Raw genomic sequence first — 26,283 nt, 5'->3', positions numbered from 1 at the left:
CCGTACTAAAAATACCCTGAAGTTTTGATGTTCATAGAAGCTTGACGCTCTGTCTTTGTGCCCAAATCACAACCAGTGCTAGCAAAAGAGTGTGTCTAATGGGAACATGGAAGGGGGAACATTTCCGCTTTGCCCAGGTATGAAATGGTGCCTTCAGTTAATCTAATTTTCTTACTGGGGGAGCAGAGGGAGGCAAGGATTAAAATGGTATTGGTGGTGGTATTTTCAGTATTTGAATATTGACTTAGTAGGAAGATTATTGTCTTGGCATGATGGAAGAGGCCGTCTCTGTGGACGATGCTCTGTGCACTGCATTGAAAAACAAAAGTCCTCTGTTTTCTGCGAATTAAGAGTTTCCGTCCTCCTCTCATGAGGGACAACAGGAAATAGTACAGCAGGAATCAAATCTCAGGTCACTAACAGGCAAGTCTAGCAAGGACCCTTGTTACTTGGGGAAAGTAACCATCATCCTAGTTAAATGCTGCTATCCAGGACAAATAATTGAATACAGAGGCTCCACCGGTCTCTCAGACTATTGGGAGCAATGAAATCAATCTTGGAGAATCCCAGAAAGTGAGGGACTTCAGGCCTTCAGCTCTCTCCTGCTGGCCAGGGGCCTGGGAACTGTGCAGAAGTGCTCCCTGCTGACACTTCCTGCAGAAGCAGCTGCCTTCTGCTTTCCTGCATCTGGACAAAACCAATAATTATAACAAGGGCTGGGAAACAGCTGAACCTGAAAAGACTGTACAGAAGGGATGTGAGAATTGTTTCTCCTCTCAGAACAAATACTATGGCAGAAGCATAGTATTAGCAATCTTAAAACTGCAACAGCAGTCTTAAAACTAAAGCCTATATGTGAGAGTATTCTTGAAATATTAAGAAGGATCATATGCATAATTATAAGTACATTAAATTTCATCACAGGAATGAGAAGTAGCTAATCTTAATGTTAAGAATAAATGCCCTTGTGGAATTATAAAACAAGTGTGACTGTACATGCCTGGCAGCTCCAAATGCTGTGATAGCTGGCCACATTCTATTTGGAAATAAACCTCATTCATAAGCTCCTTGCACATTTACATTGAAGTAACAATATTGTATGCCCACGCAGAAATCTGCTGAGCTACTTAACTTTGACAGTATCCCCCGGATAGTGGGATAGATTTGCTGTACCTTCCTTGATATTGCTCTATATTTTTGAAGTAGTGCTTTAGTTCCACTGTTCAGCTTCATTTTAATGACAACAGTGGTTATAGCTATCTGGTGTAGATACTCTTTATAAAGTCACAAAAGTGTGGTGTACGTATAACTGTAGGCATCTTGAAAATGAGTAGTTGGTTAGCTTGAATCATATTAACTCTGCCACAGTAAGCAACAACACTAATAGTGAGTAATCACTGAGTTCATCAGCAAGAGCATGGCTGCTGCCTTTCAGTGGCCAAAATAGCTTTGTGAAAAGATAGACCTTAAGGTGTTGTCAGGTCACTACAAATAAGAGAAGGAACACCATACACAGCTGTAGTGATTTAGGTAAGGAGCAGTGTTATCAAGGTTCAATACAATGAAGATGCCTTACTGTAAAACACATACGCTAGATCTAAGTTGTTCTAAGAACTCGGCTTTCATGACTGTTTCGTGTTGAAGAGACCAGTTGCTGATACTGCTGACTGAAACAAAAGAAACTATTACAGCCACCAGAGAAAGGCACATGTCAGTAGATGTCTCCATTCAAAGCATAAACCTCATCCATGTTGGGGCCACAGCATTGTAAGTGTGGATGAGGACTTCCAAGAAGGGGTGGGAGACGTGTAGCATAGAGTGTTAACCTCTCTCCTACTTTGTGATGCTATGTAGAGTGCTGCTTAGTGGTTTATGGCTGGGGCAGCCCCAAATCTTGAGAGCCACCTCTTAATGGGGCAAAGACAAAGACTAGTAGAGTATTAATCAACGCTTACCAGTGACACAAAGAGCTCCAGAAATTTTCTTGGTAAGTACTTGGCTACAAAGAGGTTAAAGATGTTTGATATAAACTTCTGCTTTAATTGTTCCAATTTGGAAATTAGAAAGACAGCCTGTAAATGTAACACTCCCCCCCCCCAACATCCCCTACCTTCTGGGATGTCATTAGATCTGTTAGTGTGCATAAATGGTTTAATTAAAATCTTTTCTGGTCCAGTGCAATAAACAATATCTTCTGTCAGTGCAACATGTCTGATGCTAATGATGCTTCTGGATGATAGATTGTTGTGGGGATAGCTACAAAGGTAAAGAGTAACTTAATTTGAGAGATTTGATTTCCTTTTACTTTAGCTATCATGAGCGGAACAGATAATGCCAGTTAGAAAGAAGCCAAGGAAAATGTGCTTTGAATGTTTTAATCTCCTTTGTTCTTATATGGAAATTTAACAGTATAGTGACCCATTTGTCAAGTGATGTCTATCAATCTACTGCATGTTGCATTTCAGTGGGAAAAAGGAGATCTCATTAGGTTAAATTAGTTGCTAGTGTTTATGTGCATGTGTTTTTCTCTGCAGAAAATTGGTACGTAAATGAATACAGTATTTCTGGTTTTCCTACTTCTGTGTTGCTGCTTGGTTTTTATACTCAGATGCTCATTTATTTGAATTTCATGCTGGATCTGAGTACTTATTCAAGGTCCTGAGACACACAGTTTGTACCTCATTCTTTTCCCTCTCAGCACTGTGAATCTTCAAGTGTGTAAGTATCAGTCCTTTAACACTTGGCATTAGCAAGTGAAGTCCATATCTGTATGGGAAGTTCCCAAATCTTCTAAATATTCAAACTGTGTAATCCTGCTCTTAGTATGTTCTGCATTAATTTTATAGCATTAGATGCTGTTCAGGAATGGATATGAAAAAGATTTCCTTTTGGCTCTTTCTTTAAGTGACCAGAATTACTTTTGAATAGGCAATTAAAAACCAGGTTATAGAAATGATGCCAAGTGTCACTGAAATTACTCTTCCACTATATAAAAGCATACATTAACTTCTTTCAGAAAAACCTGTTTCTGTCAGGTTTTTGAATCTAAATTACAATATTTAGCATGTGGGGTTCTTGCAGTGAAAGCAGTAGTAGAGTATCTATTTAAAATGTCTAAAAAGAAGTGTCTTTGTTCAAGCCTTTCAAGTCAATGACCCAACATGTTGACAACCAAGGTTAAATGTTTACAAGAAATCCTAAATTTCCACTGAGATACAGACACTGTTTCCTTTCCTGGCAGTTCATGAAACATTCACATCTGAATTTCAGTCCAATACCATCTGACCGTCTTTACATTTCTAAGCAAGTTTGTGAAGAGTTCAGAGTGGGAGGAGAAAGGAAAAGCAGCATCTTTTCTTTGAGAAAAGTTAAGCTTTGAAAGCTACTGAAAGTTTTGGAACGTTAGAAGACTAGCTAGCTGAGATACATTAATGGGCAAAGAGCAAGAGAAGAGGTCAAAACTGTACATGCAAATATGCTTTCACATCCTAGTAATTTCAAAAGGTTCACATGGCTTCAGAAATAAGCTCATTCCAGGGATGCAATATACATTTGCAGCCAGTTCTAATGTTAGTCTATCATTATAATGGTATCTGAAAGCCAGTGGTATTTATTCTAGCACAAAAGAAATGAATACATTATTTTTAAATTAGTCTCCCAACCCCAGTTGCCTTGTGTGTGGGAGTAAGTTTCTTTTTAGGAAAAAGTCACTGTTGGCTGACACTTTCTCTCCCTTTCTCACCCTCCAACCATTGACTAACACTGAAATCTAACTTACTGTGAATATTTCCATTTTTGCTTACATGCCATTTAAAATGTTTAATCAACGTTTTAAACCCATTTGTACTGCAGAGTGACTGTCATGTACTATTATCTACATGCAGAAGCAAACTAGAAATTGAATGAACATTGAGCACTAATATAAAAATATTATGCTGCTCTCTAAATGATGGAAAATGTGAAAGTTAAGAGGCAATAATGGACAATGATCATATATAACAGCCATCCTTACACCGGGGCATACACTTGTAAAACAGAACGAGAACACAAAGAGAAAAACATTTGAATTTTTATATGGGTCAATTAATTAATATAAAATGCTGATAAATTTTGCAAAGGTATTAGGAGCTAATTCGCTTCCCTATTAAAAGGTTCATAAAGAGTTCCATATGAATGTGAGTTCAGTCCTAATTTTATTGACCACAAGCAAAATAAAGTAACTTTCATGGATAAAATCAGTCAATTTTTATTACAGATTTTTTCTTCATATTTCAATAAATATAGTAAGTATTATTCTTCAGCATGGCTTTCCACATTCACTTTAGTGACTAATGCTTTACTGACAATGGTCATATCATTTCAATTACAGGATACAACCACTTGTAGCTATTTCTGGTGCAATTAAAACATAAAAATGTAAAAAACCATCTCTCCTTAGTAAATTAAGATGGCCATAAAATGGGTGTTGTTGCTAAATCTATAGTTTATCTTCACTTATTTTTCTCAGTATTAGAGAGGAAGGAAGAAGAGTTTTTAAACTTCAGACATGCAGACTTAGAAAATAAATCCATTTAGAAATTTTTCCTTATAAGTTAATAACCCATAATAATGTGCCCCTCCTACAGAAACCTAAATGAAAGTATTATATTTCTACTCCAGAAAAATAAAGCATTAATTAGTAAAAGTTCGTTTACCTTTCCTTAAGTAGTCTCTCATTCTACTGATTTTTACCTGACTGGAATTACTGAGCCATGGTCCTTTCCAACCCAAACTATTCTATGATTCTGTATAATACACCTGTGTAGTACGACCAGTTGTATTCTAAAGTACTTAAAAGCATTATTTGTTTCTAAACATCTTTTTTGTACTGCACCACCTGCCAAGTAAAGATCCTGACATTTCCTGTTTTAACATGTTTGTAAAATTAATATTCCTTCCCACTATTATATGTATGTGAAAGAGTGAATCTACAGCTCATTCACGTGTATGTGAGCGCACGCATTTTCATATGATGGATGCTGGGGTAGTTGTTGACTGATGGCCATGCTTATATGGAGTGTCTGTGGATCTGGGTATCATTTAGCATGACGAAAGTGACTCTGTTTGGCTTTAGTTGATTAAAATTCATGGATATGTGTTATTTCAAATTGAAGCTCAACGAAGGCAAAATCATATTCAAGAAATTCTTGGCTTTGGAGCCATATTTAATGTTATGTTGTAGAAATCCAGCTATTGTCTACAAATGTCAGATTATACCCATTTTATCTGTGCTGCCCAAATGGATATTTCTCCTGTTTGGAACCAATGTGGTGGTTTGTGTTAGGATGAAAAATACAAAAAGCATAAAAGAAAAGAAATGTCTTATGACCTAATTGTTGAGTTCCTCATTTTCTTATGTTCCTGAATTTATTCATGAACAGAGCCACAAAAATCCTGCAAGACCCAACAAAAAAATGTGGTGTTACACTGTAAAGTTCAAGAATATTTAATTGGACAGGGAAAAGGAAGAAATGATAACACCATACATAATGCATGGTACAGTTCTAAAAAAGACTGCAATTTTGTTGATAGAGGACTTTCTGTTGGGAACGTTCATGTGCTATGGCCAAATATAGCCCAAGGCCTTGGGGATGATACCCTCATTCTTACAGATTTTATTTGCTTTTCTTCATATTGCCTCTTTAAGATTCAGTGTTCTGTTTGTACAGATGTGTTTCAGATACTCCATGAGCCACCTGAATCAAAATAATTCAGTTAAGAGGGTGAGTTTTAAGGCTTTTTATTTGCTCCAGTGAGGAATCTCCTTCACTGAAAACATGATCCTGGTACATACAGACTTCTCTCTAATCTGCGTTTTATATACTACAGGATCCAGACAATCTAATGCACAAGCAAAATATTTCATTTCCTCCCTCACAGCAAACTAGGGATTCAGGCTAAATGTCAACATTTTCCTTGGATAGTTCTGAACAAGTAAAATAAGTTGTCAGCTATAAATATCAAATAAACATATATAATTTAGTGTCTATTTTTTAATAATAAAAAAATTTGTACAACATATATAGTTATTTGTTTTTATCTTGTCAGATGGTTAAGCACCCTGCCTACTCATGCTGATCAGATGTTTTAGTATACTGGGACTTTTAAATAAGTTTAATGGAAAATCAAGTTTTTACTCTATCAGGCATGAGAAATCCATCCTGGGCACTTGTAAGTTTCTAATAGTTCTCAATCTTATTTTTTTCAAGGACTGTGTTGCAATGAATGCAGACAATAAGACTTCTAAAAAATGTAGATGATGTTCAAGTGGCGAGGGCCAAGATAGTTACACTGTTAAGTGAAGTAGCCCAGCTGCACAGGAACAATGGAGAAAATAAAAAGAAATGCACAGGACAAAATGAAAACATTCTACAGCAGGTCTCAAGAATATCAATGACTCATTTAAAATACCTTTCACAGGAATTTTGTGCCTATTTTATTTGATTATTAACATTTAATGGTAACTCACATACAGTACCCTACAAGTAAAAGCTGTGTTTCTGCATTTGCCACACTAATGTGAATTGTGGATGGATTTTACCCTTTGGTATTTCAGAGGCCTAAAATAGATGAAATGACTGAAATTCTGAACTCTTCTAAGCACTGGTTTTGTGAGACCTCTGGGATTTCTAAATTCTTTCCAGCACGCCTCCTTCTCAGCACAGTGTGTGATGTGGTTTTCCAGCAATGCAACACAAACTTCCGAGCCAGATTCCCTAATCCTAAATTCTTTGCTTATACACAGAATTGGCACCAGGAAAACTCCCTAATGAAGAATCTCTGCAATTGCATTTGTTTGTTGTAGTGGATTTTTTTTTGTGTTTTTTTTTTTGTGTGTGTTTTTTTGTTTGATTTTTTGCGTGGTTTGTTGTTGTTGTTGTTGTGGGGGTTTTTATTTATTTTTCTCTTTTTATTTTTTTCCTTAATGTGGGCAAATTCTATGAGTTTTTAGATATGGGAAGATTGATAAATATTTAATAGCGTCCACTGAGCTATTCTAGGAATGGCTGCCAGCTTTCATTACTCCTAACAGTATGTTAACTGACAGGTTGTGCAAGCCATCTGCTGATAATTTTAAATTAAAGGCAATACTACATTGAAATTTAGCAGTCACTACATTTGTAGCAATCTACAGGTTTGCTGTTCCTGTTTTGCTTGCTCTCCCTCTGGGTCCCCCAGCAGCATGCTTAATCAGAGCAGATGGCATCAACTAAAAGAAACAGGCTGGCTTCATTTTACTAAGGGAAACCTGACACTTGGTAAATTGGTCTTTGTCTGCCTCTGGGTTTCTTGTTTCTATAAATTTCATTGAAGACTTCATGGATTTTCATTTTAGCTGTGTTAAGCCTTTGAATACAGCTGTAACAGCTCAGTCAGCATTAGCAAAATGCACTCAGGTTATTGCGGGTTATATCTAGCTCTTAAGTTCCAACATCATCTATATGAAAATCTACCAGCAGAACAGTCCTGGCATAATCATCCTCATGTAACACCATTGTGAATGTCTTCTTGGGAATAACTGTGTACTTCTGTGCTTCAGTTGATGTCACTTTATATTTGATAGCTTTATAGTAGCAATATGCAGACAGGTTTAGAAGTTGTTTCAACAAAGTATACTTCTCTGCTTTTTTTTTTTTGGAAATCAAAGTTACTTTATTTTTTAATAATTATTTTTAGTCATCTTTCATTTCTGCAATCAGGACTTCAATTAGTTATACATTGATTTCATCAGCTTGAAATGTATCTCCTTAGAAATTTATCTTATTTTGTCACTAGCATCACTCACTGGCCCAAGTAGTTAATAACTGGGACCTTTCCAGGTTCCCTCTGTTTGCAATAGAAACTTATGCTAAAGCCAGCTATATTTAATGTAAAACTGTATTTACATAGAAAGTTAATGAAATCTTCCCTTTCTGAACCTGGAGGAAGTAAACTACTTCAAACTTCAAACTTCAGACTCCTCCTGGCATGTTCCCAAGGAGCCCTTTCTCTCTGCTATATTGTCTTTCTCACAGGATTTCCTTGTTTTCAGTGGAATTGTATATATTCAGCTTTCCAAACCAGCAGACTCGTAAGAGTTGTCCCTTTCTTAAAAAAATCCTTTACAACATTGATTTTTAACCTCGTTCGTAATTTTCATGAGAATCAATAATATTCTGCTAGTTTTAGTCTTTGCTGCAGAAAGATGTATTTTCCCCAAAACTTCCATAAATATCTTCCAGGCTAAAAGCACTATGGTTCATATCGTCAACAGGACAGTTAAATCAGTGTGGAATTCCTGGTTTAGTTAGATTTGGATTGTTTCTACTTTGAATTTACTGTCAACTTCTTTTCATTTTCATAATGTTAAGGAATAATTGAGTTATGAGTTTATTCTGGTCCTCTCTGCTGCATTTCTATCACGATTACTAAAAACAATACTATACAGGGTAATTCTATGGCCATTATAAATTCATGTTGTATGAGTAAATTTTCTTATAAATCAAAATCTATAAAAAAACCCTATAATAATAAAAAATTCCTGAAAAAGAAACTGGACCCAAAATTGAGTGTAAATCTTTTACTGTTTCTCTCATTATATTAAATATATAATAGCAGGAGCAAAAGAGGTATGTGGGGTTTTTTTTTTGTTTGTTTGTTTCTTTGTTTGTTTCTTTGTTTGTTTCTTTGTTTTTCTTTTTAATTCTTTAATCTTTTTCAGTCATTTTGGGTTCATGGGAAGCAGTATTTACAGAAGAAAATGCTACTTGCAAATTGATTAGTGTTCCCACCAGTTAATTCAGGTCTTTCTTATTCTTTGAAAACAGTCTTTAATTTTTAGAAGTGCTCCTGCAAAGCTTGCATTGCTGAGCTTTGTTCTCTTCCACTCTGCCAGAAATGTAGAGTAGCCATTTTATAAATGTGGCCTTGTCTAAATCTGACTCTGGGAAATTCTCACTGATTATTCCAGTTTAGTTCTTCGTTAATAGAAAAGCACAACGTATGACTTCATCAAATGCTCTACAACCCACAATCAGCTGATGTTTTTTAACTGCTATGTATCTTGAGTGACAGCCGAGCAAACACAGGTGAAACTGGCTATAATTGTCTAGTTTGGTAACTTTGCATTGCTAGAGCTGCAGCTATTAGTATGTAATGACACATTTGGTCCACTCTTACATATGTGTATATATGTATAAGTAATTTTAATATGCAAAGTATGTATTGGGAGAAGAGAAAACTTGCTGTCTTCCCTGTTTGAGATATTTTGCTGACTTCCTGTGGCACTTGGTCACCAAAACTTATAATTACTTTGTTAAATAATTTTTATGTAATTTACAGTATTTAGCCCTGTATTTGAAGCAGCTAATATGAAAGCAGAAGGACTAAATAGTGACAATTTAGGGACTCTAGAAGATTTCTGGGATGGTTAGCAGCTGGTATTTAACAATGGGAGAGTGATTATAGTTTCTGGCTAGGTTTTAAAAAAGTGACTGATGATTCTAGGCATTAGTGTTGTGAAATTCCAACTTGCACACGTTGCAAAAAATCATGATTTTTCAGGAAGGAAAGAGTACAAAAGAACCCAAAATGAAGATTCTTCAAATCACAAATTGTGTTTAAAGAGGGGGTGCATTTATGTAACTAGGATTTTTGAATAAAGCAAAACCTAGGGAGGAAGTTCAAAATTGGAAAGCCTGTGACTGTGTGGAATTTTCTTATTTTTCAGACTAAGGCTTACAAAGTCACCATTGGAAACTATGACACAATGGCATCAAATTTTCCACAACTTTTCACATTATTTTTCATGTTCCTTGAATTTGAAAGGTCCACAAAACTTCAAGGATATTTTTAATAATATTTTAAATTAACAGTAAACTTTATGAACAAAGAATTCTGCATCAAAATATATTCCTTTAATCTATATTTAATGTAATTATGACTAATTTGACGTTTAGAATTTGATTGGATTGTTGTGTGCCAGAGCTTAGAGATTGGAAAGCAGACAAACACTTCCCATCATTTGCAGCCACTGCATTAAACAAATTTATGTTCAAATAATTTCTGGCAGCACCATTTGGAATATGAATAGAAATGTTATGTTACAGAAAAAATTAGGGGGACACTCCTGCAATGAATACTTTTGCACTGGCTTGGGATTTCTTACTACAGTATTACATTGCTAGATTATGACATTAGACTGTTTTATTAAATTGTTTTTGAGATATTTGAAAAAACTTAGCAGGAAATTAATTCGGAATGATTGGATACAAATTCAGTTTCTAAGCTAACGTTCATGGGAATCTGGTGATGATGTTTGACTTTGCCTCTTAGTCTGATTTTCCTTTGAATGTTTACTAATATTAATATATTTTGAAGTTAATAAATTGATCGCTAAAATCACTTTTCTTATGTGCATTACTTTACAGTGCCTGGATTTCAGAAACATCTACATTCAGTAACCTGTCTTCATATTTATCTTTTGGTGTTTTTTGAAGAATAAGGATAAATTTGCAAATTTTGCTTTACTTTACAGATGACTTACGCTTTGGTGAAGATATAAGAATATGTAATGCCCTTGTACCTTACTACTTAATTGAAGATGACTGATAAGCAGCAGATATATGAAGCTGTAAAATATTTCCCTTTTAGCCTGGTCTGGCGGTGTTCAAGGTCAGGCTGGACAGAGCCTTCGGTGACATGGTTTAGTGTGAGGTATCCTTGCCCATAGCAGGGGGGCTGGAACTAGATGATCTTAAGGTCTTTTCCAACCCTAACTATTCTATGATTCTATATTTGAGCCTGCTCAGCTGCTTCTGATGGAGAGCCTCTACAGCTGGGAAGGATGGAAATGAGGAAAGCCCGTCAGACTGCAAATCAATGAGAAGTGTCAACAGGAGAAATTTCCTTTCATAGAATCATAGAATAGTTAGGGTTGGAAAGGACCTTAAAATCATGTAGTTCCAACCCCCCACCCATGGGCAGAGCCACCCCACACTAAATCATGTCACCCAAGACTCTGTCCAACTCTGTCCTGAACAGTAAGACCTGATTGAGGAGTAAAGAGAAGGAGGACCCTGGCTAAAAGCCAAGCAGAAGCAGAGCACCAGGTGTTGGAGGCAAGGATGTGTAAAGCAGAGGGGGAAAAGTGGTTCTCAGCCCTGGCAGAGTGTGCTGGGAAGAGTGTGGTATGTATCAGATGCTAGATAATGTGAATAGGAGAAAAGAATGTCAGAGGAGTAGAAACAGTACAAAAAGGCAATTAAATTAATGCATTTACATGGTCTATTAATGTTTGGCAGCTGAAAATATGTATTTCTGTAATATCACTTTCCCTGAAACTACCCCACGCCCCTTCTTCCCCCCTCCCCAATCTCCCTTCCCTTCTGGGAACTCAAGGTGTTCATGGTCTGCATTTTATTTGTGAAACTAAGTATACAGGATGGATGGATGGATGGATGGATGGATGGATGGCAGATCAGACTAAACAAAACCTGGTGCTGGTTAGCTCCTTCTTAACAGATATCCAAGCAGGCCAAAACAATTTTAGTCTGTTCTTCTACTGATTCCCCTACCTGATGCTGCTAAAATACCACTGGCAGTATTGGGAAACACTCTTTTAGCTGAAAGTGGGGAAGTGATTAAGGTGTTGTGGGACTCTGCAGCATTAACATAGCAACATAGGAGCCTCTAGGCATGGTGTGTTCTGTCATTGTGGTCACTAGAGAAAGAAAATGTGGTTCCTGTCTTTTCCCATCTGCTGCTTCTGCATTGCAGGGATGGGAAGGAGCATCGAAGTGAGACGATGGTTGCTTTATCTCAGTACAGTGCTGTCATAAATGGATGTTAAAGTACAGCCTCAGTGAGTTGAACCTGGCAGGCTCTGGCAGTGTTTTGCACTGGCAGGGAGGTATGAGTCTCCCACAGGAAGGCACAGATTTCATTCTCTAAATGTTATTCAAAAATCCCCAATAGTGTATTGGTAAAGAAAATGGGTCTAGTTTTCTCCAAGGCACCCATATTCCAGCTGTGTGATTCAGAACACATTTTGAAATAACAAGAGGAGAAATATACAAAAGTTGATCAGAATCAATGTCTGACTATTTTGCTATGTTCAATAATTCTTTAATTCTACCTACAAATCCAATGAGAAAGTCTACCTTTTTTCAGTTCTGAAGTTTAAGTCAAAATTCATTGGCTTTTTACATCTTTTTCAATCTGTCTCGGAATTAAACACAATTAAAAAACTCCATCATACAAGTAACCTACTCTTAGAGGGAACTGAAAAGCAGAGTACAGTGTAGCAAGTTCAGACATTAAAAAGTAAGAGAGACTATAATATTCTCTTTGCAATGCAGCTGCGGCTAAATGCTGATTCGCACATTAGGACTCAATTAGAACCATTCAGATGTGACCTGCATATTGAATAAGGATCACCGGTATAGTACTATTGCTAAAAAATGAAATTGCACAGTGCACTTCAGATCTAACATACCACACCTCTGCAATTTTAGATTCTACAGATGTTATAGAAGAGCTATTACGTCTAAATTTTTATAAAATGCCTGTAATTTTGTTTCCTATAAAAGATCAGTTTGATACTCAGTATGTTTATGAAGCATAATATAATATTGCTATAAAAACAATTGTCTTTTAGCCACTCAAAGGCAAGAAATATTCAAAGAAATTTCTATATAAATGTTGATTATTTCTATTCTGAAACCAGTAAAAATTGATTTAAGATACTGTGGCCACCTTATCACAGATTATGTGGATGCAGTGCCTGCATGAGTCAACTTCGAACATTTTAAACTTCAAAAAGACCTTAGTATTGATAAATCCAGCCGATTCACTTTCAAATAAAACGCAATTTGCATTTGACACAAAGGATGGGTTTTGCAGGAAAGGCCCCTAAGAAGTTTTGTGTTAGTGAAGTGGTGAACCCTAGGATAGTTACTTTGTGCAGCATTTCCCCAGCTTTTGGCAACATTCTTTCTATGGAAAAATAAAAAAGATGAGTATCCTCACTGAAACCACACAGCAAACAGAGACACATCTGGTGTGCTGGCGGTTATGTCCTGAGGTAAATGTGCAGCACGCTGGTGGCATGTGTTGCTTCCCAGGTAATGTACCATCCAGTGAGGCCCACCAGTTGGCCAGCATGCTGCCTGCCCAGAGGAGTGTTGCCTCTCTGGTTCTTGGCATGTCTCACTAACACAAAAAGCCTGTGCTGCACGTGATCAAGGTGTCAGTGCCATGGCAGAGGTTTGGGCTGGCTGGAGAAGTTTTATAGTAAGAAGAGCATGTCTGAGAATTGTGAAGGGCTACTGGGAGGCATTGAGTCGGCTCCACTCAGGCTGTGCTCTCAGCCCTCATGGGCACTCTGACATGTTTCCCACCCATGGGTATTGCTGCAGAAAGCAGTTTTTCTGACCCTGCAAAGGTAAAACAGAAAACTGTGCCTCTGACTGTGTGAAAAGTTCACTACTTTGGCATGGAAGACACCACAGAATTGCTTTCTTCTTTATGTGCCAGACTAGAAGGAATTTTCTGTCCAGTGCTACCTGACAGATACCTGATTATCTGTCCAGTGCTACAGATCTGCATCTAAATATCCATCTAACATCAGGTAGACACATAGAAATGCTGTGCAGATACTGTGACATCTACACATGTGCATAGTGTCTCTGTGCACACTTGTGTAGGTGCAAGCTTGTATTTGATTTTTAATAATAATTAATGCATGAAGGTAAACCTGCTACTCCTATTGAGTAGATGGCATTAGGCTTGCTCAAGTGTTTTGTTTTATGATTTGTGTTGTGTAGTGTTTTTTTCGGGGGGGGGGGGAGGGGTGGGGGGTGGGTGGGGGTGGCAGGGGGAAGGCTGTTTCTTTTTTTCTGTTGTTCACCGCTGTCTAGTGATAGATGGGCAGCTTTTCCCCAGAGTGTAGTGAAATAAATCATACGTCCCTTATAACTAGATGATAAACTGAGGTGCAAAACCTAAGGTTCTTGCCAAGGATAATAAACAGACACAATAAGAGAATCAGGATTTTTGAATTTTGGATTTCCAGACACCTCTATGCAAAAAAGTTGATCTGCTTAGGGTATGGTGCTTGAAGTGGTGTAGACAGAAACTCAGATTTTCTGAGTAGAAGTGTGTACCTTGGCCACCTGGTTACTCTCTCCTATTGTTAAGGTGGATCTACTAAGGGTGCTCTTTTGAAATTATACACCTCCGAACATTGAAGGAACTTTTCATTCTTGGAATAGTGCAGGTTTCTTGTATACTAGGCTAGGAGCTTGGAATAAAAAATCTGGAATATTGATTGAATTACTTACAAGTTAATATACATGTTCACTTGTACATAGAACAGTATCTTGTAGTTTTTTAGATATTGCTGTTAATGATAGCATAATATAGGTTCTTGAATCATAATTTTTTCAGTATTTTCATAATTCTGTTTCAAGTATACCTACTTATTATATTGACAATGCTAGTGAAAAATCAATTAAAGAACACATGAAAGCTGTAAGAAGGTTGCTGCCATGTACGAGACCTGTCTCACTTTTTCTACAATGCTCTCAAAAATGGATGCTGCTCATTGCATCACACATACACTGACATGTTTTCTGCAGTGCAAAATAATCTTTAAAGATGTGTTAAAGAGAATGCATATTAGGAGAACATAGTGGCAGACGCTTTCATTTTTAATCATACTGCTTTTGTATCACAGACCATCGCCAGAGACCATTCATTGTTCCCCTTGCTTTTTTCACTTGTGTTTTGATTAGGTTACCACTCATATCTGAAAATATTTGTCAGATTCTTTTCCACTGCATTTGCTTGCAGCAGGCACAAGAAGCCAACACATTCACTCTTAGCTTTAATTTCACTCCCTGGCAATGGGGATTACAGCACCTTTAGCGATTCAACGTATAGTGTGTGAACAGGACAGGAATCAGTCTGTATTTGGCTTTGTTAGCCCTACTATGTTAGCATGAACTGTTAGTAAAACCCAGGTTTAGTCTGTGACCATGCAGTTTTAAACAAAGTGAACCTGTGTGCACCTGAGTAGCTGTGATCTAATGAATTGCTTTGTAGAATTGAAGCCCTTGTTAATGTAATCAGCAAATATAACTCCTGATACATCCAGGAAACAGTTTTGTTGAGCCAAACAAGCATGATTTCTCTGCAGTGCATAAATATAACAATTATTTTACCTTTCAAATAGATCTTGAAGGTATTTTACTTCAGCACCTACGCAAATGGAATTAGAAGTAGAGGACTCACCCCAGTTCATTATTCTATTCCTCTCTTCTAATTAGTTGCAATCAGTTGACCACACTCTTACGCAAAAAATTCTTCAACGGTCAATACAGGAAGTTATCAGATTTTTTTTTTTTTTTCAAAAATTGTTCCTGGTATCTGTAAACTTCTATTGTAAAATTCATGTAGAATTCTGTACTGATAAATGTTCTTAATCATGCAAGTTTTATGACAAAGCTATTACATAAACAATGGCTTTAAAAAATATGTATTTTCTTTAAAAAGCCCTGAATTCCTCTAAGTCATACTTCATGAGACATCCCCTGTTATAGCTCTCTGCTAATGGCTGATTCTATATATCTGCACACTCTCTGATGGGGCAGGCTGTTTTTCTGTTGTGTAGGGTGTTCCTCGAGTTAGAGACGTAAATCAACCCACTAAAGCGGAAAATCAGAGCAACTGATGAAGTGTGTATGAGGAAGAAAAATATTATATTATTTCCTGGCACTGTAAGAAATACAAGCCTCATGCTGAAATATGCTTGAATGATAGCTCTTCTGAAATATTTGCTTACCAAGAAATGAGATCCATTCATGCCCAGTTTTTCTATAACCACAGCAGATTCAGGCATTCCAAACTGAGGTGAGAAAAAGTAGAATTATTACAAAAGTATAAAACTTGACATTTGTAAACAAACTAATTAATATTTCCATGCTCAAATACTTGAGGTTGTGGAAATTTTTATACTATTTGACATGGATAATTAGAAAAAGAGTATTGGAGAGAATAACTGTAATTATTAGAAATAGGTAGTGACTCCCACATCAGAGATAAGATACAATATTACTTCTTAACAAGAATATCATGAATGAAGTAGACAAGATGGAATTATAAAGCAGCAAATGTAACTCAAATGGAACAATGAGCCCAACAGAAATACACTGTGGAACTTTAATTGCTATGGATATAAGAGGAGGCCAGCATCAGAAACAGGTTAAAATGTAGCTTGTGACAAAAGTCCATCAGTAGCTGTGTAATCAATTCAGGAAGTGGTTATATCACTGACTGCTGGAAAATTAAGGCTATCTAAGAGAAAGGTCTGTTACTTGTCTGTTTACCAACCTCTCTATGCTCTGGCTGGTAGCTTGGTTTCAGCACCAGATGACTGGGCTAAGTGTGTCTTGCAACTCCCATGATAGATGGGCATTGCTGGAAATAATTCAGGTTCAGAAACGGGATTTCTTTTCTGTAACATGGTTGTGGTGTTTTTTTAAGAAAGTTGATGTTGATTATAAATTGAAGTGAAACAGGAATGTCTGGAAGTAGTATCTATGACAGAAAGCTTAATAGTAATTTGGAAAAAAAGTGCACACACTGGATTTCCTTTTTTTAAAAATAGCAAGGAATGGAGCAGGGCTGAAGATGTCCCAACAATCTCACTACATGTTAGATGGTTTAGCCTGGCTTTTCAAAGAAATTACGATGTTATGCATAGAAAGGGGAGATTTAGATTAGACATTAGCTAACAATTTTTTGATTCGAGGGTGGTGAGACACTGGGACAGATTGCCCAGAGAAATTGTGGATGCCCCATCCCTGTCAGCATTCAAGGCCAGGCTGGATGGGGTTTTGAATACCCTTTGGACACCTTTGGGGGTTGAAACTAGATATCTTTAAGGTCCCTTCCAGCCTAAACCATTTTATGATTCTGTGAAAGTGGTAAAAAAATTACAACTCTATTATTTAAAATGTAGCGCATTTGAAATGAGCTTTTAAGTATTTGTAATGCTTAGTGGTAAATTTCTGTAGCAGTAATTACCAACTACTAACACAGAAATATTAGTGAAAATAAATTCTTCTTATATAAATATTCCTATATGGCTTTTCTAATATTATTCTTTATTTTTACAATACTTAAAACTGATCCCACTTAAAAACAAAGTGTATTTTATTTACTTTTTTGATATGAAAATTTCGTATTCAGAATTTCAGATATTTTGTTTTGCCTATAAGCCAATATGCTTGAGTTTATAAATTGTTCTTTTGTATGAGTAAGAGAGTTTTGCTCATTCGCAATACAGATTAGATCACAATTCAGAGAAGAGGGTTACTGTGGGTGTTGGACCAATGGTTGTGGGATGTGTTAATTTACCATCAGTTGCACTGATGTTGGAGGATAGGAAAAGAATCAATGTAATGCACACGTTCTGCTCTTGGCTGTTGCCCATCTATTTCTAGTTATTTGCTTTATCTCCAATTATTGGCCATGATGGTTTGCTTTTGTGTTTTGTCTTATGCTGTTAATCAAGCATGTAACCTTTGTGTAAAGTAAAATTAGATTTTTACTCTATTTGTTCTATGTTGTTAGCTTGTCAGACAAGCAGATGTGTCACTACTGTGTTTAATAATGACCACAGAACTTTTCATTTTCTTACGAATAGATTAACTCCACAGCATTAAGATCAGTGCTGAGAACAGGGACTAGACTACATGTCAAACAGAGGAAGCAGATAAACTGAATGCAACATGGAATATCTCAGTGTAATTGCAATTATAGCATAGAAGCAAGATAACAGGGAAATACATGCACATGGCTAACAGGTTTCCATTATTATGTTCACTTACTTTTGAGGAAAAAAGTAAAAATTATTTGATTATTTTTTTAGTAGTGAAGTTGTTAATTTCATGCAAATGCCTTTCATGAGGCTGGAAATGGCTAGTTAATAACTTTTGTAGTTATGACACACAAAAATCTATCTTGGAAACATCATTAAGGCAAAGTTAAGGACATGCTAAAATTGCACTGCACATATGCCTTGTACATGTATGTTATGGCACCAACCTCAGTATACCTGCTCTAGAAGACCCAGCCTCAACCACAGCATGAGAAACTGATGTGACTTTCCTGAACCACCCTTTGATATATTTTGTTCTGTTTAGTGCTCACTGCTTGTCTGCTATCTTGTATACCTGTACTGTACATTATTCAAACCTTCTTTGAATTCAGAATTGCATTTTTCTTTGTTCTGAACTGTTCCACAACACCCATTTTATTGTCCAGTTGCTTCAGAGACATTAAGTAACTGGGTTTTCTGTGGGTTTTTTGTTTTTTGGTTTTGTTTTGTTTTTTGTGAGATTAAAACTATTAGTAAGGGGGATTGAGGGGCATGATAAAACTCATACAGTATTCAGTGGTTTTGTATGCCTAATTATAGTTATTTAGGATCTGTGAGCTATACATGTATATTTGCATATTCAATATTTTGGCATTTTTATCTTCTGAGCAGAGCTGCCACTGTGGTTGCAAATCTCACCTCTCACCACTTCTGCAAATTGGAGCCTGAAATTTCAAGTCAAGCTCTCAGAATTATCATGTGTTTTCTGGTTGACTTTCATGGCTTCAGGTTAAAATGCTGGGGTACTGACGGAATCTGATATTTCAAGGCAGAATTAATTAATGTCACCATGAATTCATTCTCTTTTTTAGCAAGCACTGGCGTTGCACACCTTACAATTTCTGTAATGGTCCAGAGTACTGCCCAAACATACCAGTTTCTCTGTATCGAAAGAGGAAGGCTTTTGCGAACAGAAAAGGTAGTACATGAAGAAGCAATTACAGACTATCATGGTATGTATGTAAAAGAGGGTAAATTCAGGTTATAGAGGTAATCCCAGCTCTGTCACATTTAAGTGCTTGTTTCTGCAACCTTAACAGCATTATTTTAAGGTTCATGCACATGTATGGCCAGTCTTGGAGCAGGGGAGATCTAGCACAGGCCCCGGCATGTTAGCTGACTGTGGAAATGATGGTAGTGTCTGGTGCTGTGGCCCTCTGGAGAGCTGGTAGCAAGAACTGAACAGCTCTGTACATGGTGGCTGCAGGCAAATGGCTGCTATTTCACAGTGCTACTCTTTGATATGCAGAATGGCCAAGTACTTAATATTGGTTATACTGTAGTAATTAGATCACTTAGCTGCTTTAATCAGTGATGCGAATGTAAGCATAGGCTTTAACAGCTTTTTATAAAGTTGGAAGATTCTCTCTTAGCAAGTATGAAGCCAGTAGTTACGGTGTGCCTGCTGAAATTTCCCTGGAAGCCTCTGTGTTGTTGAACAATTGTGATTAATTTTCTACCTTGTATTCTGCTGTAGAATTGCAGGGTACTTTAAAATCATTATATCTTCTGTTAATTAGTCTGATTTCCTTTAAGCTGAAAGGCTTTGAGCTAATTAATCCTCTGAGTAGCTGTTCACAGTAATACGTTCACAGTTTAGCTGATACATTATCATTATGGTATGAATTAATTCTATAGAACAGATCAGCTTTCTCAGTGTGGGGATAGTGACCCACCTGTGATACATCTGGATTGTAAAACTCTGGGGTTGGTTTGTTTGTTGGTTGGTTTTGCTTTTTTTTTTTTTTTAATCTGTACATGAACAAGCATATTTATTTCTGCACAAGGCAGAATGGAGAAATAAAAATATATCATGGACATTCTAAACTTTGGCTTATTTTTTACATGACTACAAACTGGAATCTTGTAGAAACACTTCATTACACTGCATTATTTTCCTTGATAAAGAATGTATGCTCCATCAGTTGAAAAGGGTGAGAAAACTTAATGATACATTCTCACTGTTGGTGTAAAGCAGTTAATGGATCAGTGCTACATTTAGAAGTAGGATGAACACAAGACAGATAAATCCTATATATAAAATTGTATAGACAAATTTGCATTAAAAAGACCCAAACCAAACCCCAAAAGGAATGTAAAATGAGACCACATATCAAAATGGAGTTTATTGTGTAAGTTAACACAGGTAGAAGTCTAAAACCTGAGTCACAGTATTCAGTACTTACAAGGAAAAAATCTGATACGAAAAAAGAATGTATCACAGAGGATATATTTAATGTATTTTGGAGGAGATTATCCAAGTAGTAAAAGGATGACTATTTTGTGCAATTCAGGTTATTTTACATATGCTAAAAATGACACTGCAGAACTAGGAAATGTACAGACAAAGGAATGATTTAACACCCCTCTGCCCAAAAAAAAAACCAAACCAAAAACCACCAAAACACCACCAATAAAAAAATCTCAATTTAAATCTTAAATTTAAACAATATCTATCAACTACCATTGGTATATATGCATTGGAAAGAAAAGATGAACAGTAGATTCTTATTGACAAGCTATAAATTCTAAAGCAATATTCAAATATAAAATCTAGACCCACTTTCAGTGAAACATTTCTCTCTTCCCAGCAGGAAATAAATTGGGGCATTAAATACTTTTTCTATTATAAGAGATATCACTGTAAGTGAACATTTTTATATGATTTGCCTTGTAGACGATTTTAGCTAGCAGCTTCTACTATGAATTAGATTTCTATAAAAAACAGGAGAGCACCAGGAAATACGTAAAATTAATAAGTTCTTGGGGATGACAATTGCTGACTAATCTGTTTTCAGTACTTTGGAATATCTGTGCTAGTTTTAGGGTAAGATACCTGTTTTTCAAAGATAAATCCAGTAAGAGCTTCTGCTAGCTAGACTGGGCTGTCTAAAGTGTTACCTATACATTCAGTACCTGTCTTAGGAGATCTGCAACTTGAAAAGCTGTCCAGTTCTCAAATTCCTCTTGAGATGGTAGTTTTGTGGCCATGTTGCTATCCAGTGAGAAAGACTTGATCTATGAGTAACACTGAACTGTTGCTTCACTGGTTTTTACTGAGCTGTTTTAGAAACCCTAGGAGGAAGTCCTTTTTGCAATTTTTTTCCTGTTTGCTCACTTAAAGTGAACGCATATAAAAGATGATTTAGGAAGTACCAGTAATCTTCTGTAACTCTTTCCAGTGTAAGGAAACTGTAAATTATTATATCAACATATACAAATATCTGTCATCACTGAAATTAGTTAAATTCTGCTGAAATTGGTTATAAAACATTTCTGCCATCACCATCTTAGAGGTTTAAATATGGCAACTCCTTCGTCAGGAATGCCATCCAGAGGGACCTTGACACGCTTCTGAGGTGGGCTGATGCCAACCTCATGAAGTTTAACCATGCCAAGTGCAAGGTCCTGCACCTGGGTCGGAGCAATCCCAGGCACAGCTACAGGTTGGGCAGAGAAGAGATTCAGAGCAGCCCTGCGGAGAAGGACTTGGGGGTGTTGGTTGATGAGAAAATGAACATGAGCCGGCTTCAGTGTGCGCTTGCAGCCCAGAAAGCCAACTGTATCCTGGTCTGCATCAAAAGGAGCGTGACCAGCAGGTCGAAGGAGGTGATCCTGCCCCTCTACTCTGCTCTCGTGAGACCTCACCTGGAGTATTGTGTGCAGTTCTGGTGTCCTCCACATAAAAAGGACATGGAACTGTTGGAACAAGTCCAGAGAAGGGCCACGAGGATGATCAGGGGACTGGAGCACCTCCCGTATGAAGACAGGCTGATGAAGTTGGGGCTGTTCAGCCTGGAGAAGAGAAGGCTGTGTGGAGACCTCATAGCAGCCTTCCAGTGTCTGAAGGGGGCATATAGGGATGCTGGGGAGGGACTCTTCATTAGAGACTGTAGTGACGGGACAAGGGGTAAGGGGTTAAAACTTAAACAGGGGAAGTTTAGATTGGATATAAGGAGGAAATTCTTTCCTGTTAGGGTGGTGAGGCACTGGAATAGGTTGCCCAGGGAGGTTGTGGGTGCTCCATCCCTGGTGGTGTTCAAGACCTGTTGGACGAGGCCTTGGGAGATATGATTTAGCATAAGGTGTCCCTGCCCATGGCAGGGGGGGTTGGAACTAGATGATCTTAAGGTCCTTTTCAAAACTAACTATTCTATGATTCTATGATTCTATATCTATACAAAACCAGTTAGTAATAGCTGTCTCTCCCCTAAGCTGAACTCCTTGATCCAGCTGCCTGGATTTGCCTTCAGATTGTATTTGTTTTGCTTGTGGGTTTTGATATATTGTGCAGTGGTGTTTAGACATTAAAAACAGAGCTCAGTTGCGGAAGTTTTACTTCCATATTGTCACATCAAAGAATCACATTCTTTATTCCCATAATTACTGCTAAAGAACAAATTCTCAATAAATTCATTCCAGTGCTACATTATCTTTTCAAAAGGTAGGGCTAGCATAAAATGCTTGTACAGAATCAGACCACAAGTTCATCCAGCCTGGCATCTTATTTTCTGACTGTGGTCAGAAGTGTGGTACCTAGAAAGCTGTATAGAAGCAGGGCAAGCATGTAAGAATTCCATAGTATTCTCCCAGTTGACAACCATTTTGAACTCAGGGACTTGCTGGTTTGGGTGTAGTTTCTACATGTGCTGCATGCGTACTTATGAGATATGCTACACCAATGATTCCTAATTTGGATCCATGTCTGTTGTCCTTTAGTGAGGGAGATGTGCAGTGGTCTGGGCAGGCACAGCCGCGAATCACTCCTGGGCTGCAGGAGGAGGAAGACAAATGTTTTTATGGGAGGCTGGGGCTCAGATGGAGTTAAGAGAGAGGAGAGCAGATGAGGCTCAGGATGGGAACTTCTGCCCTTTCCCACCCCTGTCCCTCCAGCCATCTCCTCTGAGCTGCATGCCTGCCCCGCTCACTGCCCTTCTCTGCCTCTTCAGCTTTAACACAGAATGAAGTTTGGGAGGAGCAGCATATGCAATTCTTAAATTGGAGAGGGGGGGCAGGGTGCATCTTCTAAAATGGAGCAAGGGGGAAATGCTTGAGACATTGCTTTATAGAATGGGCAATAAAATTGCAAAGATGCAGCTGCAGCTGCTGAAACAAACCCAGATTATTTTGCTCAGCAGTTCTGAGTCACCACAACAGGACAAACATGAAAGCTTCCATAAAAGGCTGGAGACGAAGGAATGTTATGTTCTGCTTTCCAGTTACTCTTCCTGTTTTATTGCCCAGTGCAAAATGGATTTGGGGCACATGTTCAAAGATTAAAGTGTATTTCAGCTAAGTTGAAATGTCTCATGTGCTATCCTTCAGATTTTCTTGCATGGCTTTTTTGCTGTTAGAGTGACCGACAGGTCAATTGCTGCCAGTTTGCTGTCTTGTGACTGCAGAATATCGAATCTGGCAAAACTCAACTCCTGGAATTTCAGAAATGCAGAATTGAGATAGAAGCTCTTGCAACTGAAACTTGGCTGCCTCGGAATAATCTCCAAGTGCCTGGTGGCACACTGTAAGAAAAATGATGTGGAATTCCGTAGTGTTTCATAGTGGTTAATGTTTCCTAGTGTTGGCTGAGTTGTTCCAAGGAGGGGGGGGAGGGGGTAACATCTCCCTGGATGACAGGAGGGAGTGATACTCTTTTACTGTGTGCGAGGACCAGTGGAAAGAGGTGCAAGTATTCCTCAGTAGATTTTGTTTGCCTAGTTTGAAAGCAGGAGTAATTAATTGTGTCAGCTTATACGCCAGGGTCTTCATGTATGGTGGAGGTGGGAAGCAGCTGGGTGGGAGATACATCAGTTGTAGGCTTAATGGCTGCAGTGGGGAAGCAACAAAATAACAGATGGCATCAGGTGTGAAACGTGAATAAGGTGAAGCACAGCAAAGCTTCTATTTATGCAGTGCAGGCTGGGTTTGGTTACAGAGTAGGTGTAAGCAGTTCAGAACATCTCAAAGGCCAATTAAAAATAGTGTGCTAAGGGTTTTGCAATTCAGTGCATGCTGCCAGCAGTACCTGCTCCTCCTCTTCCTACGATTGCCCATTAGGCCACTAGCATTTGCAGAAGTACTGGTATGCCAGGAGCTGCTCCTTGCTGCCTGCTGCCCTCCACTGTCGCATTCCTACACTGCTTGGTCGTCTGCAGTGTGAGCTGAAGCTGTGCCCTGTCAGCTCACCCACCTCCTGTGCCCAGGCCTCCCTCTTACCCACCTGGCTTACCTCTGATTGCTCTGCCCCAGCACTACCTTCTGTCTAATTCTCCTTTCGTTGCCTGTGCTGACATTGCCTTAATTTGTATTCTGGCTTGTAAGGAGAGTGTTCTCAAGAGGCCAGTGCTTATGGAGTTCACCTCTTCACTGAGAGAGACAGAGATCTATTTGGAAAGGTTATATTCAGTTTTGGGTTCCGAAAGGGGCTGTAGCAGAAGTGATTGAACCACGGGGACTGTAGCTCACAAGAAATATTTTGCCATTAGTGTTTTAGATTAAAAATGATGACGACAACAACAAAACCCAGCAGGTATGCGGGGAGGCTCATCTGAAATCCTGTAGCTAGTCTTTTGATGCTGATGTTGATCAATGCTGTAGTTTTCTTTCCTTAAGTGTGTGCAACAAAAATGGAGAAAATTATCATGCACTTACGCTTGCTTTCCACTGCCCTCAAGGGGATTATTTCAAGAATTGTTGGCTAGAAGGACCCCAGATTTGATTACCAATTCTACTTATTTACCTCATATTTCTAGTTACTCTGTGCAGTATATCACTTACATGCAATCCAAGTAAAAATATGTGCACTTGAACACATGTTGGCTGTGGGGGAAATCTTGAGCAGAATATCCAGGCTTCAAGTCCACCAAGTGAAGACAGGCCACAGATTGTTTTCTTCAAATGTCCAGGTGCCTACACATAACTTTCAAGCAGATTGTAGAGAGCTGAATAACAACAAGCACTAGCCCTGGGCAGATCATGCTCATTTGCTACTGAATATTCTCTGGAGCATCTTGATCTGGCATGGGTACTGGCAGAGTCAAAAATGTGTTTGGGTACATGTGCAGAGTGTAATGTGTCATTTTAAACTTATATCTAACTGGACATATTAATATTTTCATCCTTACTGTTTAGTTTCACTTCTCAAAAAAAAGGACAGAAATCTGATTCTGTACATTGAGAAATTAAATTTTTTTTTTCTGGAGCCCTAAGTAAAAATGATGTCTAGTACGTGAGAACTACCAAATTTCAGAAGAGTCGTAGTTCTTGTGTGCATTTTACACACCACGTAATTTGACCTGAACAGAAATTCACTCTCATGCATAACTTGTATGTAAAGCAGAGTTAACACACCTTTAAAATATATATTTCAATGATTTTATCTTTTTTTTTTCTACTTTTTAAAACATGCAAGCCACATAAAATACATGTTTTTACAGGCTACAGCTTCTTGGAGTTTCATAAAGTAAGTTCTCAGTTTTTGATTTCATAGAAACAGTTAATAAGCAGTATAAAACCTGATTCCTAGATCATACCACTGTCATCTCTTACTAAACACTAAATACAGCTATATATTTTCATGAACATAAGCGCTAAATGTGTTAAACTTATTTCAAAACTTTCAAAATCAAGTTCTGCTTTGCAAAAACCCATAGCAGCTGCAAGCAACTTATTTTACTGGATGTAACGCTGGAATACTGCTCTTGGGGAAAATATACTTGAACAAAATAACTCAGTGAAGCGTTACTGTATATAAAATATGAATCATTGTCACTGCCTTTTTTGCCCATTTTGTAAAAAAATAATGAAAGCAACATGACTTACCATATACTCATTTTTCTTCTCCCAGGCACGCGTGCTGGAGTTGGTTCCAAATGAGTTAAAGGAGCAGTTTCTCATGTCTGTTCTTCCTCCTTAAACTGTCCCATATGTATTTTGTTGTTGTTAGCATGATTGACAGGCTTGGCATTCATAGTGGGTGGGAGGAAAACATTCTTAAAGTAAAAAGCTAGAATAATCTCATAGTCTGAATAAGTCTAAGGAGAATGTCAGAGAATGAAGGCTTACTTACAGCTATCTGTGTAGAAGTTTGATAAAGTTTTGCTAATTGGTTATGTCTTTTTTTTTTTTCATTTAACAGGAAATAAAAATAACACAATCAACAGAAATCTGGTCTGGAAGGGACCTCAGGCAGGGCTTCAGCAGAGGGGCAGGATCACATACAACTAGACCAAAATGGCTCAGTCTTGGAAACCAGTTTGGTAACCTGTTTTTCTAACTAGGGATTCAGGTTCACCATGTCCATGGGTGGCACAGCAGGAGGAAGA

General features: G+C 37.8%; 1 protein-coding gene across 7 annotated transcripts in view; it reads right to left on the bottom strand.

Annotated features, from left to right (window-relative positions):
- The window catches only part of BLNK (B cell linker), a 103,596-nt gene extending 77,516 nt beyond the window's left edge, over positions 1-26,080 (bottom strand). For 2 of the 7 annotated variants that reach the window (XM_061459082.1, XM_061459090.1), the window contains exons 1-2: positions 25,781-26,080; positions 15,863-15,925 (exon numbers count right to left, since the gene is read on the bottom strand). In XM_061459082.1, coding sequence (XP_061315066.1) covers positions 15,863-15,925; positions 25,781-25,855 — 138 coding nt within the window. In that variant the 5' untranslated portion in view covers positions 25,856-26,080. Of the gene's footprint in view, positions 1-15,862; positions 15,926-20,878; positions 21,262-25,780 lie in introns of those variants that run through there. The other 5 variants (XM_061459081.1, XM_061459083.1, XM_061459088.1 and 2 more) reach the window with 4 other exon arrangements.
- Between the last annotated feature and the right edge of the window lie 203 nt (positions 26,081-26,283).

This window comes from Pezoporus flaviventris, unplaced genomic scaffold (genome assembly GCF_033815535.1).
Source record: "Pezoporus flaviventris isolate CSIRO_AGI_PZ_B2104156 unplaced genomic scaffold, CSIRO_AGI_Pfla_v1 ptg000029l, whole genome shotgun sequence".
NCBI classification, from domain to species: domain Eukaryota; kingdom Metazoa; phylum Chordata; class Aves; order Psittaciformes; family Psittacidae; genus Pezoporus; species Pezoporus flaviventris.
Note: the sequence above shows the minus strand (reverse complement) of the source record. Positions and strands in the feature narration are given on the sequence as shown.